The sequence below is a fragment of the Mchenga conophoros genome, linkage group LG2, assembly GCF_057382185.1.
Source record: "Mchenga conophoros isolate Kocher_MC1m ecotype Shallow Benthic linkage group LG2, M_conophoros_male_GT1.1, whole genome shotgun sequence".
Classification (NCBI taxonomy): domain Eukaryota; kingdom Metazoa; phylum Chordata; class Actinopteri; order Cichliformes; family Cichlidae; genus Mchenga; species Mchenga conophoros.
The window spans coordinates 14013985-14030777 of record NC_140527.1 but is presented as its reverse complement, the minus strand read 5'-3'; the positions used below and the strand labels follow the sequence as shown (position 1 = coordinate 14030777).

Here is a 16793-nt window from a genome sequence, read left to right as displayed (position 1 = left end):
CTGAAGCAGGGATGGGGAGAGGGGTCTGATGAAACACGTCATCTCTGTTGTTGGAAACTCGAGTTTCGCTCACATTGCATCAGCTCCAGCTGTGCTCCAGGTGTTTTCAGGTTCTCAGTTTGCTGTGCTTCAGATTTGAATCTAACAGGTGTGGCTGCTGTTTTCGACTCACCTGTGCTGCCGGCATTTATTTCCACTCACACCTCACCCTGTTACTTCCTCCTGCTTATCTCACTTCCTTTTATCTCTCCATCTTCTCTTTGATTTCTTTCCTTCACCTGTCCTCCTGGCGGGGAGGTGATGGCTGATTGCCATCGTTGCTCACGGCGACAGCTCCTCCAAACTGACAGGTCACCCTTCTGATCTTCCTGTTGCCACAGCAACAGACTTGAGATTACACAGGGTGATGTGGTGATGGGCCGCGTGTTGAAGTGCAGAGAGACAGATAGCTGTCAGTGTGGCTCGACTGAAATCACACAAAGAAATGTGGAGGGAAGTGTTTCCTTTTGGTCTGTCACCACAGCAACAGCAACTTTTTAACTGCTGATGAGCGCTCAGTAACCTGTATGTATTTGACCGGCATCAGCTTTTAAATATTGACCGGTATTTTAAAGCAATTAAAGTTTGGAACCAGCAGATGGATCTGAGGTTGTTCAGACTGCGATCAGTTACTGGCACCAACTCATCGATCAATCACAGAGGTTGTTACCAACTCGATAACTTAGCTATGAGTTATCAGTTGAGATATGATGTGTTCATTTGAAAGAGGCAGAACTTGTAATCAGTCACAAATGTGGACAGGTGTACCAGCAGGAGAGAGAGATTGACTTTATAAGAGAAGAAGAAATAATAAAATGAGTGCGGTGGCTGCAGACAGAGCAGCAGCGTGTGAGGAAACCAGAGTTAAACCTTCATGAACATAACGATAGACCGGATCAGTGTCTCTGTGAGCGTGCTGTTTCTGTGTGAAATAAAGCGAGGAGGCCAGCGGCTCACACTGAAAGTTCTTTTATTAAGACATGGATTTCAGGTGTTGCTTGGTTTCTTTTGTTTCATCGACATTACAAACATTCAGAGGAAACATTCTCCACGGCAATGTGCAAAACAGCGTGAGAAAGGAAAACCAGAACATTGTCATTCAGAGCAACCGGCTGCCGCTCGGCCTTCACATCCATTCTGTTTGTTTAAAACTGATCCAAACACACAAACAACAGCAAGCTTCATTGATTTTTAGCACAAAAAAATAAGAGAAATACGTCTTTAGATGTACACAGCTGCAGGTAATTCAGGTAAAAAAAAAAAAAGAAAGCCAATAACTGTGCTTCTTTAAACCCTCAGTGGGCCAATTAAACCTGCCGCTGTCCTCATCGAGCTGCGCTATCTTCCAAACATGAGTATTGATGAATTCCACTTTATTCGTTTATGTCATCTGTGCTTCTTTCTTTTATTCACAGTCGTGTTGGAGTCTGTAACTGCAGATTCCTCAGATCCCAATCCGATCCAGCATCGATCCACGGGTGTCCTGCCAACAGCCAGCTGGTTGTCATTAGAAGGAATTTAGGTTTTTACATTAGCTTCACCTCTCAGACTCACTGTAAGTGTCTGTGGAAGCTGGTTAGATTAGTCCAGCTTCATCTGAGAGTAACTGCTTCCCGTCATATTACTATTTATTATCTTAGATTCATCTTTGGAGGTTGATAAAGTAAATAAAACTTGCAACGCAGAGGCAGCAGAGATATGATAAATCCCACAGGTCCCAGATCTGCACCGAGGATGGGGAGGATGGCTTCTTTTTACGTGGTGTCAAAAAGAACAAGACGTTGTTATGTTAAACTAGTCTAAACTCCTGTTGGTCTTCAATTAATGTACTTAATTCTTGGTCAATTTATTTTCTCTGTTTCTTGGACAGATGTGAAGACTCACAGCAGCTCATTGAAGATTTCCTGTGAGTTCAGATTATTTGTCAGATGCCCTTGTTTTACCTGTATATTACCTGCCTGCGCTTACAAGACGTGAACACAGGAACATTTGGCTTTAAACTTCAGACCATGACTGACTTTGAACCGGCAACATCTTGGCACAAAAAACAAACAAAACACACACAAACACGCTATCCCTCCAACAGCTGTCCCTGGTGCCATCGAAGGGTCCTCAGTGGACCCATAAACTGGTCCCAAAACATGCACGCACGCACGCACGCGCGCGCGCGCACACACACACACACACACACACACACACACACACACACACACACACACAGTGAGCTTATTAAAATAGGACCAAAGCACAGGCAGATTATCACAGCTTATTAATACATATGCAACATTCATCTTCAGCTCCCCAGCAGTATGAAGCACAGTGACATGTTCAGAATACCGTTACCATGATTTAATCACTCGTGCCTGTTTCTCTGATGCTTGGCTTGTGTTCAGACTCGGTGTGTACAGCAGACGCACTCATGCGACTGTGAGGGAACACTGATAGTCTCAGGTTGCTGAGCTCAGACTGGCTTTGGTCATGTGGGAGGACACAGCGGTACACAGACACTGTGTTTTCATCCTTTTGTCTCCGTCTGTGTTTGCAGAGGGTTGCACACGGACACACCGTGCAGGCAGTGCAGAGAGGCTGTGGCACACCTGTGCCGCTCATTCTCAGGAAGAGGAAGGTGATGATGCAATGAAGGGAGACAGTCTCAGAGTCAGCCTCTCTGGAGCATATTGTACCCCCTGCCCCTCTTCATATTCATCACACTGTCCGGTCAAACTAAATGTTTGAGTCCTGAAAGCATCATTGCAAAGTTACACTTAACAGCAGAAGGACAGCGAAAGAACATTTTACTGCTTTAAATTAAAAGTGGATTTTGATTAATGACACTTTTAACTTTCAGGCCTCACAAAGTCAAAAAAGCTTGTAGCCTCCTAAGTGCCCTGGCAGCAGGTCTGGGGATGTTTTGCACTCTTGCACATGTTTGTTTCACCATTTTCTGACACGTGTTTTTTGCAGGAATCTGGGCACTAAGACTGTGGATGCACGACTCACACAGGTGGATGTGGTGAGGTGTGGCACTTCTCAGACTCCACCTTGCACTGAGTTTTTTGTTGGGATCTCAGAGCTTTAAGCGTGTGTGGTCATCCATGCGTCATCTCCCAGCTTTTGGCCCGACAACTAGAACTGGAAGTCAGAGTAATTATTACTGTATCAGTATAAATGCACAGCATAGTGTTTCCCCCACAAAGACTTTAATGGGTTACTAACAACCCCACGAATACACGGGGTACTTTATTTTAGTATTTTTTATTTGCATTTTTAAAGTATTGTTGTTCACTGCCTTGAACTGCAGCTGTCCATGGTAGTCTTTCTTCTTCTCTGTGAGATGTAGAGTCAGAAAATGCCGCAGGTGGAGAAGTGAGCTGCTAAGCTGAGCAGAACCAGGACTGCCAGCTGCAGTCGAAGGCAGTGGAGCCAAGGTTCGGGGCTTGAGACAAACGCACAGGTAGCTGCTTATAATGCTCCTTTCTAAAAGGACTTGGTGATTAAACCATTTGCAGGTGACCTGAGCACCTTCTAAGTGGTAAAAATTTGCATACACATGATTCCATTGATGTCATGACGGCCACCAGCTGAGTGCAGGGAACTCTGTGATGCAGGAAAACGAAACAAAACCCAAACCATGGCTGCTAGAAGTGATGGATTTTGTAAGTGATGCTGTTAATGTTTTATGATGAGCTACTTGAAAAAGTGTTCCTGTCTTTTAACTTGAACAGCAACTTTTCAGACTTCATGTAAATTTTGGGGCTCGTTATTAGAGCTGAATGACAATGAAGTCACTAAACAGCTGTTTTTATTGGATTACATTACACAACAGCTGGTTGGTAAAAACAGGTGAACTCTGCAACATTTCTATCACTCTGCAGTCATAGACGCATGGACACCTTAGTTAAGACTAGGTTTAAGTTGGGCTGGTCTTAACAAATATCAAGTTTTAGTTAGGACCAGTCTTGCAGGAACCAGACCCATATCATGGAGTACTTTTATGCTTCATACTGGGACTCTTAGTCCAAAGCTGAAGTCACTGGACAAGTCGTCCATCGTCCCCCTCTGTCCTCAGTGAGAGTTTGCTACCTTCTTACATAGATTAGTTATATTACAAGTAAAATATCCCAATCGTTGTTGTGCACACACAGAGTCTCTCGCAGCCTTAATGTTCAAAAATGTGTCCCACCTTAAATGATTTTGCAATTTTAAAAGTATATAATGCATCTTCATTCTCCTCAAAGCCGATTTGTCATCTTCGTCGTTATCTTCGTACTTCGTAGGAACAGGAACAGCGTCGACGTCTTTTAAAAAAAATCACAGTGTCAGAGCTCTGCCTTGAATCTAATTCACAGAGGATGCTATTCAACTCAGTGACCCCACATTTAACTTAATTATGTTGCTAATTAAACACAATGAATTATGCTCTCATCTGAACATTAAGTCACGACTTCATTACCCAAGAAAGTCAGGATGAAACACATTCCCCAGTTAGGAGTGCTTCCCAAGTTCTGGCCTCTCCCTTGCTCTCTGCATTCTTAGTCTCCTTGTTTCCCTGAAGGCATCACTGATAACTCTCAGTGTGGCAACATTTATTTCACTTTGTCTGCTCTTCATCTCTCCTCCTGCAGCTATTAAAGCGCTCCTATTTTTCTCTCCCACTCAGTGCTCTTGTTGTTCTCCTTCCACTGTACCTTTATTTGCTTTCTTTCCATTTCATCAGTCCTGTTTTATTTTCCTGTCAGGGTAAAGTTCTTTCTATCTTTCATGTCATTAAAGATAAAAATCTCTGCATTTCCAAGTATTCCATCTCAGCAGTGGAACTTGAAGATGATGAGGACGATCCTCTTGTACTCCTTCCTGAAGTTATGGTTCAGGACACCGTAGACGACGGCATTGAGGCAGCTGTTAAAATACGCCATGAAGTAGCTGGCTGTGAACAGCCACTCTGGGATGGCACGGCCCAGCGTGGAGTCCACTGCCACCGCCAGGCCAATCAGGTTCAGCGGCGCCCAGCAAACAGCAAAGAGCACGAACACCACAAACATAGTGAGGAAGTTGCGGAGGTCGTGTGGCTTGATTTTAGGTCTCGAGTCTGGCTTGACCCGCCGCCTCACCTGGATGACCAGAATCCAGATACGCAGGTAGCAGTAGCTGACAATGCCAATGGGCAAGATGAAGTGCACCACCACCACGGCGATGGTGTACAGTGAACTGACGGACTGGGCGAAGGTGCAGGAGTAAACCCGCGGGTCGTACTGCAGCGACTCCACAAACCAGTTGGGGACGATGGCGAGGATGGTGAGCGCCCAGACGAGCACGACGTAGCACATGGTGTTGCTGTTGGAGAAGAGCTTGTCATACTTGAGGCTGTGGCAGATGTAGCAGTAGCGGTTGATGGCGATGCCCGTGATGTTAAAGATGGAGCCAATTACGCTGAGGCCCATGAGGAAGCCACTGATCTGACAGTGGATGTAGCCGGCAATCCAACCGTCGTTGAAAATGGCAGTGAGCACCAGCGGGTAGGGATAGATAGCAACCACCAAGTCAGCGAAGGCCAGGCTCACAACAAAGGCGTTTCCTGTAGAGCAAGAGGAGGATGACAAGCTGTCAGTATAAAATAAGTTAATCCAAAAATCTTTCAGGCAGGTCGTCAGCTAGATAAGTCAGATCGACGCATTCTCACTGCCAACTCATCACATGCTGATACCTGTAGGACTCGTCATCATATTTTACCGTTCATCACACTTGTGGACACACCTTAGTGTTACTTTTCAGACGCGGTGGCAGACACACACGTGGAATCACACAAGCATTTGAGTCTGGTCTGGGCATTACATTAGTAAGAAGTACTTAGACTGAGTTTGGGCTATACTAAGAGATTTACTACAAAGATTGAAACACGGGGTACTGCACTGCAGTGGTTTGAATCATATCATAGGACTGCTTTCTTCCATTTTCGCAGTATCTCTAAAATTAGAAATATCCTGTCTAAGAGTGACGCTGACAAACTAGTTAATGCATTTATTGATTCTAGGCTGGACTACTGTAATTCATTATTATCAGGATGTCCTAAAAACTCCCTGAAAAGCCTTCAGTTAATACAAAATGCTGCAGCGAGAGTACCGGCAGGGACTAGAAAGAATATTTATCCTATATTGGCTTCCCTTCATTGGCTCCCTGTTAAATCCAGAATTTAAAATCCTGCTCCTCACATACAAGGTCTTATATAATTAGGCCCCATCTTATCTTAATGACCTTATAGTACCATATCACCCCATTAGAGCACTTCGCTCTCAGACTGCAAGTAGTCGTTGGAGTTTTCTTTGTATTAAAGTAAAACAAAGTTCATCCATCTACCACAAACTTCTCCAACATTTCCTTTGTTGCCCTGTGACAGTGATGATCCAGTGGTGTCTTTTCGACATGTTGTAGGGTTTCAGACCACTCTACTTTCTAGGCTGTGAAATAACTCCACTGTGTAAAAGACACGGGGGAATATCAGTTATGTACAAAATGTCCAATGGCAGTGGTGCACTACCTTATAGTACTAGTGCGACACTTGTCATTATTCATTTTCAAAGTTGTTTTAGGGGACAAACCAGAAGCTGAGTAGTTTCATCATAAGGCTCTCCAAACCTCATCACTGCTGCTTTAATGGCTCCACCATCATTCAGGCAAATTAATACTGCTGTCCCGAGCTGCTCTTGCGCACTTCCATATAGAACTTGTCAAAAGAAATCTCCTAATAATTGGCTGTTGCTTCCAGCAGAGGCATAAACATCAGTTTTGAGCCACAGTTGCAACTGATAAATTTTATTCCAATTTATCAGCTCCTTGCTCGGCCGACTTCTCTGACAATAAGAAAGCTGGGGCTCGCTGATGTGCTGTAAAGGTCTTTCTCCCACACGAGGAAATGAAGTTTGAGGGCTTGATTTAAGAGTTTAACATTTACCTGCCGCCCCGAGTGAATCGTGCTGCATTTCAATTATATTTTCCCACGGCTGAAGCCATTGTACCAAGCTCCCAGCATTAAACTGTCCTGCCTCTGAGCAGCATTATTATTACTGCCAAGTTTCCTATCTCACATACAGACTGTTTACCCCCAAATGTAATGAAGCAGGGTTAGTCTGCACATCAGCCGCCTTCTACTCTCCAAAGTTTTTCCTGAAGCCGTCCACCCAAAACCAGCTGCTGGTTGGGAGTAATTTAATACTTTTCCACATCCCGTCCCGGCTCATATGACCAAAAACAAACACACGGAAGTGCTACCTGTAGCTTCACTCACACAAGCAGCAATTTAGCTGAAGAAAATGCTGCCCAGTGCTATTTCTGTTCTGTTATTTATTCTGTTTATCGACGCTGATGAAGCGGTGGTTTGTTCAGTTTGGCAGAGTATCTGAAATGCGCTGTTTAAGCGCCTCCCTCCTTTAAGCGTACTTTTCTTCTGATTGGCTGCCCCATGCAAAGAGAAAGGTTGAACAGCGAGTGGGTTCGAGGTTACCGTCGTGCATCAAAGTTAAGCTAAAGAGATTTTCTGTTCCGGTCCAAGCTTTCTTTAAATGGAAGTTCAGTTTGGTTATTTACAGTGAACGGTTTGACAAAGAAAGACGACTGGGTTTTCTGATTGATAGTGGAAGCAGAAACTCCAAGCCGTGTCATCCTCAACCTCCCAGTTACAAAAGATGACTTGCAGGCTCGAAGCTTATATCGCAGAGCGTGCAGTGAGAGCGGGGCTGTCGATGGAGGTGGCTTTAATGACACCGTCTCCTCCCGTCATTCAGTATTTATCACCATCCCCATTACAGCGACGCTCTGTATTCTGGAAGGCGACTCTGTGTCTGTTGCAGGTCACAGAGGGAAAGTTAGCAAAGATCTGCAGCTGCGAGAACAGACACGGCCTCATTAATTGCCACTCAATAAGTATTAGTGTCAGGGTTCTGGGCCATGTGGCCCAGTGTTTGAGATCTAAAGCTAAGATGGTGCCGGTGTACGTGGCTTGCCGTCCTCGGCTATATCTGCTTCGCTGCTTTTTACCCTCTCTACACTCTTTATGGACCTTGGCATTGTATTTTTTATCCTTTTAGTTGTATGCTCATCTAATGGCTGTGCACGGATTACATACGACAGGCAAACACTTTTAAATCTAAGACTCTCTCATTCCTCTCGGCCTGATCCTTGCTGGAACCTGGGTGACGCCACCGCGCCCCGACCGGACCCTCCAACCGGACCCTCTGACCGGACCCTCCGACCGGACCCCATGACCGGACCCTCCGACCGGCTTCCTCCACCTACCTATTCCGAATCTACACAAGAAACGCTATAGGAAACACGGTAGAAGGAGCTGGCATGTGGGTAGCCTGGATATTTTGTCTTCTTTCCCTCCTTCCCAGGAGTGCTCTGATGCTAAGTTGCTCACCCACCGTTGGATCTGCTCGGCCGACCACGAAGTCTACCCTGCCATTCCTGTGGCATGTTTTCCTGCTTGGGTTTGGATAACATCGCTCCAATGCAGCGTTTGCCGAAGCAACCTAAGTGTCCTATGACGCACCACCCTAGGCGACTTAGTCCCTAGGATACGGATGGCATTGCTTAATGTCAGGTCGCTGGTCAATAAGACCTTTCTCTTAAATGACTTCCTCTCCACTAATGGGATTGATGCTTTATTCCTGACTGAAACCTGGATTCGTCCTGGTGAGTTCATCCCTTTTACCAAGGTTCAAGGTTCAAGGTTCTTTATTTGTCACATGCATAGTTATACAAGTATAACACACAGTGAAATGTAGTCTGACACGCTCCTCGACATGTGCAAAAATTGGGGGGGGGGTGTAGAGGAAGAACATTATATATATATATATACATACATATAGTATATACACTGGGTGAATGTGTACCAAACTTCTTCCATCGGACTGTGTCGCTTTTAGCTCACCAAGGCTTACTGGTAGGGGTGGCGGCGTAGCCTCGGTCTTTAAAAATTCTTATGGTTTCATAAATGGTAGGCACTCATCAACAAATACACGTAGATTACTTAATTTGATAGACTACTCATACAGTAAAAACCTAGAAACTACAATATTCTCTTTAGACGCAGAAAAAGCATTTGACAGAGTTAACTGGAAATTTTTATTTGCAACTTTACACAAATTTGGTTTTGGATCCTCTTTCATAAACTGGTTAAAAATATTATATAATTCCCCAACAGCTTGTGTCAGAACAAATGACCAGACATCCTCCAGCTTCTGTCTCTTGAGGGGCACCAGGCAGGGATGCCCACTCTCCCCTTCACTGTTTGCAATTTTTATTGAACCACTAGCAGCAGCAATTAGACAGAATTCAGTAATTAAGGGCATAAAATGCAAGAACGTGGAACATAAAATCAGCCTTTATGCAGATGATGTGTTACTTTTTCTCCAAAACTCACAAACCAATATCTCTGGGGTGATTGAATTGATAAACTCTTTTGCAAGAATATCAGATTACTCAATTAACTGGTCAAAATCTACAGTCCTACCGATTAATTGCTCCCTCCATAATTCCTCTTCTACACCACTGCAATCGGGAAATATAAAATATTTAGGTATTAATGTTTCTCCCAAGCTTGCAGATCTAACTAAATTAAACCATATCCCACTTTTAAAGAAGGTAGAAGGTGATCTGGCTAGGTGGAAATGTCTACCCATATCACTCATGGGAAGGGTTGCTGCTATAAAAATGATGGTCTTACCAAAAATAAATTATTTATTCTCAATGATCCCAACTAAACCGCCACAAGATTGGTTCAGATCTCTAGATTCATGTATGTCCAAATTCCTTTGGAAAAATAAACCCCCACGTATAAGCTTAAAAACACTGCCTCTGCCTCAATTTTATCCCACAACTTAGACATTCACATTACTCACACTGCCTCTCCCCACCGCAGGGAAAAGGGTAACACCACCTGGGTCTGGGTGCAGTTCCCCCCTCCAGGGGCAAGGGTACCTAGACCCGGTTCGTAGAGTACGCTTGGGGAGTGTGATCGTGTGTACAGCGTCTCTTCATGTCTGTCTCCACGTTGGTTGAGTGTGGAGTAAGTGCACATGAGAGCATGAGGGTGGGAATGGATGTTTGTATCTGTGTGTGCCTGTATGTCTGTGTCTATATGTCAGGTTGAGTATCAGACGCCACCTCTCTGGGGACATCTCAGGCCCTCCAAGGTTTGGAGGTCTATCTCCACCCACCACCACTTCCCCTGCCAGTGGTGGACTCCCTCAGATATCGGTGCGTTGGTGGTTCTTTGTGTCTGGGGATGGGCGTCCAGGTACACACCGGCTCACTCCTTGGCGGCCGCTCATCGGGGCCTGGAGCCTGGGGCTCGCTCGGGCCACTTCGGAGGTGGGGTGCCCCCGGCCTCTCGGCCTGGGGCTCGGTCACTCAGGCACAGCTGGCTGTTCCTTTGGTTTTTAAGCATGCTGTAGTCCACCCGATTCTTAAAAAAAGAAACTCTTACTGTAATGACCTTTCAAACTACAGACCGATCTCTAAGCTTTCGTTCTTGTCCAAGATCCTGGAGAGACTAGTTCTCTCCCAGCTCCAGGAGTACTTGGACACGAACAATATTGCTGAGAAATTTCAATCTGCCTTTAAGCCATTGCATAGCACTGAAACAGCGTTGGTTAGAGTTCTTAATGATATTCTTGTAATCACCGATACTGGACGCTCTATGGTCCTAGTTTTACTAGACCTCTCTTCGGCCTTTGATATGGTGGACCATAACATTTTATTACTAAGACTTGAGCACACTGTGGGTATTAGAGGCACTGCCCTCGACTGGTTTAAATCATATCTTGCTGACAGGTCCTTTTCGGTTAACTTGGGCACCTTCTCCTCTTCCTCTGCTCCGGTCTGTTGTGGTGTGCCTCAAGGATCAGTTTTAGGCCCTATTCTCTTCTCATTGTATTTGCTCCCTCTAGGCGCAATCTTTGAAAAATACAGTATCACCTTCCACTGTTACGACGATGATATACAGATCTATTTTCAACTTACTGACGACCTTGCTGTGTCCCTACACTACTTTCAAGAATGCATGCGGGAGGTCAAAGATTGGTTCCTGTCATGATCCGGAGTCTGCGACTCCGTGTTTGTTTAGTTTATTAGTATTCTGTGGTTTTGGTTACCTTGGGTGTTTATACTCTTCTGTTTCATGGTTCATGTTCCTATGTTCTGTGTTCCCCAGTCTGTGTTAAGTTGGTGTGTTATGTCATTGCGTGTATGTGTTTCCTGTTTTATTGTGAAGGTCTGCGTCTTATGTGAGTGTTTCTGTTTGTCTCCCTACTCTCGTCACGTGATCACTCCCAGCTGTGTTCCCACCTGTATGTAATCTCCCTGTGTTCTCTGAGTGTATTTAAGTTGTGTCTTCTGTCATAGTAATTGCTGGTTCGTCTGTGTTGTTTCCCCTCGGTCTCCCTGCGTCTTCCCGTATGTATTTCTCCGGACCTCCCTGCATCCTCGTTTCTGGTTTGTCTTATTAGTTTACCTAGTTTAGGTTTCCAGTTTCATGTTTTGTCGCCACCGTTGTTTGTACTTACCTACCTCTGTGAATAAACACTCACCTGCACCAGAGCTGCCGCCTTTTGGTCCCTTTCTACAATTCCACACGGCTTGCCCCGGCAATCCGTGACAGTTCCTGAGTAATTATCTTGTTTTAAATGATAAGAAGACTGAGATTGTGGTGTTCAACAGTAAAATCCCTTGTGCCCAACTCTGTGCTGCCCTGGGTTCCTTTGCTAGCTTTTCTTGTGACTATGTCAGTAACTTGGGTGTACTGCTGGATAGCTCGCTCAAACTCGATAAGCAAGTGTCTGCTGTAGTGAGATCTAGCTTCCACCAACTGCGCCTTATCTCTAAGGCTAGGCATTATGTTCCGCATGAGGAGCTGGAGAAGCTTATTCACGCTTTTGTGACCTCCAGGTTGGATTATTGTAACTCCTTGTACTACGGTTTTCCCTCTTCTCTTCTTCTTAGACTGCAAACAGTCCAAAATGCAGCAGCCCGCCTTTTGACTGGTACCAGGAAATTTTGCCCTATTACTCCTGTTCTAGCTAGCTTGCATTGGCTGCCCATAAAGTACCATATTCAATTTAAAATATTACTCCTTACATTCAAAACTATTAATAAATTAGCGCCAAGTTATCTTAGTGAACTTCTCAAATCACATATTCCTGCTAGAACACTTAGATCTGCCACTCAAATACTTCTGACCCAACCCAGATCTCGACTGAAGTCCCGGGGTGACCGTGCGTTTGCTCTGGCTGCCCCGGTACTATGGAATACCCTTCCTCTCGACCTCCGCGCATCTGATTCCATTGCACTGTTCAAATCACGACTAAAAACCCACTTATTCAATCTTGCCTTTCCCTCTAGTTAATATTTCTTTTATGATTTCATATCATGCACTTTTATGCTCATTTAAATTCTTGTTTGCTCTGTACCTGTTGCTTTCCTATGTATCAGTGACAGCTACCTGCTTGCATACTTAGTACTTGCTTTGGTCCTATTTCTATTATGTTCCTTCTATTCTCTATGTTACTTGTTAAGCACCTTGGCATACCCTTGGTTTTTAAGTGTGCTTTATAAATAAAGTTTATTATTATTATTATTATTATTATTATTATTATTATTATTCTAATGTATATTTTTGTATCCCCATGTTGTAGTGTAACACATCTAGTTGTTTTCTAGTTTGCAGTTTAGTCCTTGGTTTCTTAGTCCCTTTTGTCATCTTTCCCTGGTCCGTGCGTCTACTTGTCATGTTTCATGTCTGTATGGCTCTTGTTGTCAAGTTCATGCCATGTCTATGTCTCTGTGTTTCCTGTTTTATTTTGGAAGAGTCTGGTGTTCTTTGTTCATTGTAGTTAGTGTTACTCTCCCCTGTATTGTCATTATGTTTCATTCTAGCCAGCTGTGTTCTCGTGTGTCTCCACTTCCCCTGATCACCTCATGTGTGTATTTAAGTCCTCAGTCTTCCTTTGTTCATCGCTGCGTCGTCTGTTCTACTTCCCACATGTTACGCCAGGTTTCAGGACTCTGTGCTGGTCATGTCCATGTTACTTATGTGAGTCCTGTTCATAGTAGTCTCCATCATGTGCATCGTTGTCACCCTGTCTTCGCTTTCCCTGCTGTCTGAGTTAAGTGTCAGATCTTAGTTTTCCCAGTTCAGCTTCTAGTTTAGTTTTGCCTCAGTGCTTTCTGTTTTTTGCCACGTTAATCAGCCCAAATAAAGGCTCGCTTTTCGTTTCAAGTTCAGTACTGTCTCCTCGTCTATGTCTGCACCTGGAACCTCACACTCCCACACAAGCTCTGTCTTTATTACTGTGTTTGCCCTTTGCAATGCCCCTCCTGTTGTGTTACCTGGCTCTGTGTTGTTTGGTAATAGGTGAGGAGAAAAGGATGTCGGACGTCCTGTTGGAGATATTTTTAATTATCTCTCCAATAATGTGGCTGCTCTGCGGTATGATGAAACAAAGACAAGTACTCAAAGGAGCAGACTTGCAGATGTGTTTCTGCCTGCTGTCTAATATTTGGGATCCTTGTGCATGAATGCAAAACTGAAGAACACCTCAGAAACAGGTACTTGGTCTAAAGCGCAGAGATAAACCTGTATTCTTTCTAATGACCAGCAGGGGGCGACACCTCCAGTTTCCAAAAGAAGCCTGGCTGTATGACCCTCTGGATGTGTGAACCTTCTGTCTGTGACCTCAGGAAACTATGATTACTTTAAAATTTATTGATCATGTGACACACCTTACCATCAAAAATTCTGGAGGACATTAAAGGTCGTGGGCTTTTCTACACAGCAAATTCAAAAGTGTTAAATGTTTTGGTGTTAATAGTCTTCTTGCAAAAGTAGAGTTAATTTTACTCTAAGCGGAGTCACATTCTTTTAATGTAACTCTGAGGTGTAAAATGATAGTAGTTAAAATCGAGTGTTAAAAATGAGTGTTTCTCTGTCAAATCTGGAGGTGTTACAATGGAAACATTAACTCTTGACCTCTTAACTCTGAACTCCTAGAGGGGCTATGACACCAACAGACTAAATTCACAGACTCTGCCCCCAGCACGGCTCCAATCGAAGCTGAAGTGAAGCCGTTTCAGAACATTTTGCTCTACATATTTGAGTTGTTTGCCATGCTTGGTAAGTCCATCCATCCATCCATCCATCCATCCATCTTCATCCGCTTTGTCCGGGGCCGGGTCGCGGGGGCAGCAGCCTAAGCAAAGAGGCCCAGACCTCCCTCTCCCCAGCCACCTCCTCCAGCTTATCCGGGGAAATACCAAGGCGTTCCCAGGCCAGCCGAGAGATATAATCTCTCCAGCGTGTCCTGGGTCTGCCCCGGGGCCTCCTCCCGGTGGGACATGCCTGGAACACCTCACCCAGGAGGTGCCCAGGGGGCATCCTTGTCAGATGCCCGAACCACCTCAGCTGGCTCCTTTCGGTGTGGAGCAGCAGCTGCTCTACTCTGAGCCCCTCCCGGATGGCCGAACTTCTCACCCTATCTCTAAGGGAGAGGCCAGCCACCCTTCGGAGGAAGCTCATTTCTGCCGCTTGTATCCGCAATGTTTCAATTATTTCTATTAGCTTTTCCTTCTGTGGCTCTTTGGAGTTGAGACAAAGCTGTGTGAAAGGCATTAGCCATGTTGCTCGGTGATAGCATAATATTCTGTTTTAGCTAGCTGAAAGGTATTGTTTGCGGGCAAGTACCACAGCCTTGAAAAAAGCTTGCATGTGAATTTTCAGTCAAACTTTTGGTCAAATACACCTAAAACAATGTGCAGAATGTAAATGTTGGTATAATGGTGCTACTTGAAGCCTGAAAACGATCGCCCATAAAAAAAAAACGAGCAAACAGCAGTAGCAGACGTCCTGACTGGGTTCTACGTTAGCATAGATCCTTCCAGAGTTTTGTGCACACGGTTTAGGTAAAAATGAAAAAGGTTGAGGTTTTACATTTAGTTCAGTATTACCTGTTGCCTGTGTCCTTGTCTTTTGGGAAAATATTTTACACAAGTAATGGCTCAAAGAGGATTCCTTTTTTTTTTTTTTTTACTGTGCTGCAATTGTTTACTGGATTATTTGTGCCATTAATTAGTGTCAACTAATTTTTATTCAATCTCCGCACAGGATATGCTTGTGAAGATGGAATATGGGGGAGAGCAGAAGTGCGTTGAAGTTCCACAAAGGGATGAATGAAGGACATGCATATTGTATTGAAGAAATAAGTGATGAGAATGCTGTTATTTGCATTTACCATGTCAGACCTTTTGATAAACAAAATTCTAATGAAAGTGAGAACATGTATACTGTTACATCTTTCAGAAAATGTTTTGAAATTGTGGTGCACAGTTCAGAATAAATGTTTTTCAAAAACCATTGCATCTTTTTAGTAAATGTTTATTTCCAAAAGAAATTTCTAGAAGTTCAGAACAGTAAAATTCCCACTTTTTAGAATGAATTAGAAGATAACTCTTACGTAGTTAAACTAAAATACTCTTTGAGAGTTAATATATAAACTCTTAACACCAAGTGTTAAATTATCAACTCCAGACAGATTTGGTGTTTAACACTAAATCAGAGTTAATGTACCAACTCTCCAAAAAGAGTTAAATTAACACTCTCTGGTGTGGACCCATATAGACACTTTAATAGTGTTGAAATCAAATCCGACAGTGTTAATTTGGACATGCTGGATTTGCTGTGTACCCATTCGATTAACCTCATAAGAACATTGTGTTAAAGACCAAGAAGCTGCTGTCAGGACTGAGTATGGACTGAGTACGGATAATGAAGAAAGGTTTTTTTATTGGAGGACAAAATACTGACAACCTGGCTCAGGGGGTTGGGAAGCGTATCTGTAACCGGAAGGTCGCCGGTTCGATCCCCGGGCTCTCTGTCCTGGTCGTTGTGTCCTTGGGCAAGACACTTTACCCTACCGCCTACTGGCGTTGGCCAGAGGGGCCGATGGCGCGATATGGCAGCCTCGCTTCTGTCAGTTTGCCCCAGGGCAGCTGTGGCTACAACCATAGCTTGCCTCCACCAGTGTGTGAATGCGAGAGTGAATGAATAGTGGCATTGTAAAGCGCTTTGGGTGCCTTGAAAAGTGCTATATAAATCCAATCCATTATTAACCTATGATATGCAGAGAACACCACTTTGATAGCAAACAGCTCCCAAGACGAAGAACAAAGAACCTACTCAGCACTGTTTAATGAGAAAGCCAGAACAAGGGGATGCTACTCCATATGTCTTAAACCAAAATCCTGATGACTGAAAACTACAAAGATGGCAGCTTCCACATATATAACGATGAAAAAGAAAAGGTCAAGAACTTTAATCTGCCAGGATCGATAATTAATCATTTGAAATCAAAAGAAATATCGCAATGTTAGAGCAACGATGAAGTCACCGGATAAAGTCTTCAAATCTATAGTACAGTTTTATTTTCTCTACGCTCACCTGTGAAAGCTGAAAAAAGAAAACAGGACAGTCAATGAATCCGTGTTTCAGAAATGTGGAACTCTTGACAGATTTTATCAGTACCATGGATGCCCAAAGACCGACAAATCAATGTTGGAAGAAATAAAGCCAACAATGCCTGTGGAGGGCAAATAATGAAGCTAGAACTCAGTTAATTTTCACAGGAAAACAACAGTTATTGGAAAAGGACATCATGGTTGGAAGACCAGAAGGAACAAGGTCCCGAGGAAGACCAGCAATGCTTTGG

General features: G+C 44.0%; 1 protein-coding gene across 1 annotated transcript in view; it reads right to left on the bottom strand.

Annotated features, from left to right (window-relative positions):
* Nucleotides 1–926: 926 nt before the first annotated feature.
* The window catches only part of mtnr1al (melatonin receptor type 1A like), a 45926-nt gene continuing 30059 nt past the window's right edge, over nt 927–16793 (bottom strand). Inside the window, exon 2 of the mRNA XM_085286838.1 lies at nt 927–5614. Within this exon, the coding sequence (XP_085142964.1) occupies nt 4845–5614 (770 nt within the window). The 3' untranslated portion in view covers nt 927–4844. The remainder of the gene's footprint in view (nt 5615–16793) is intronic.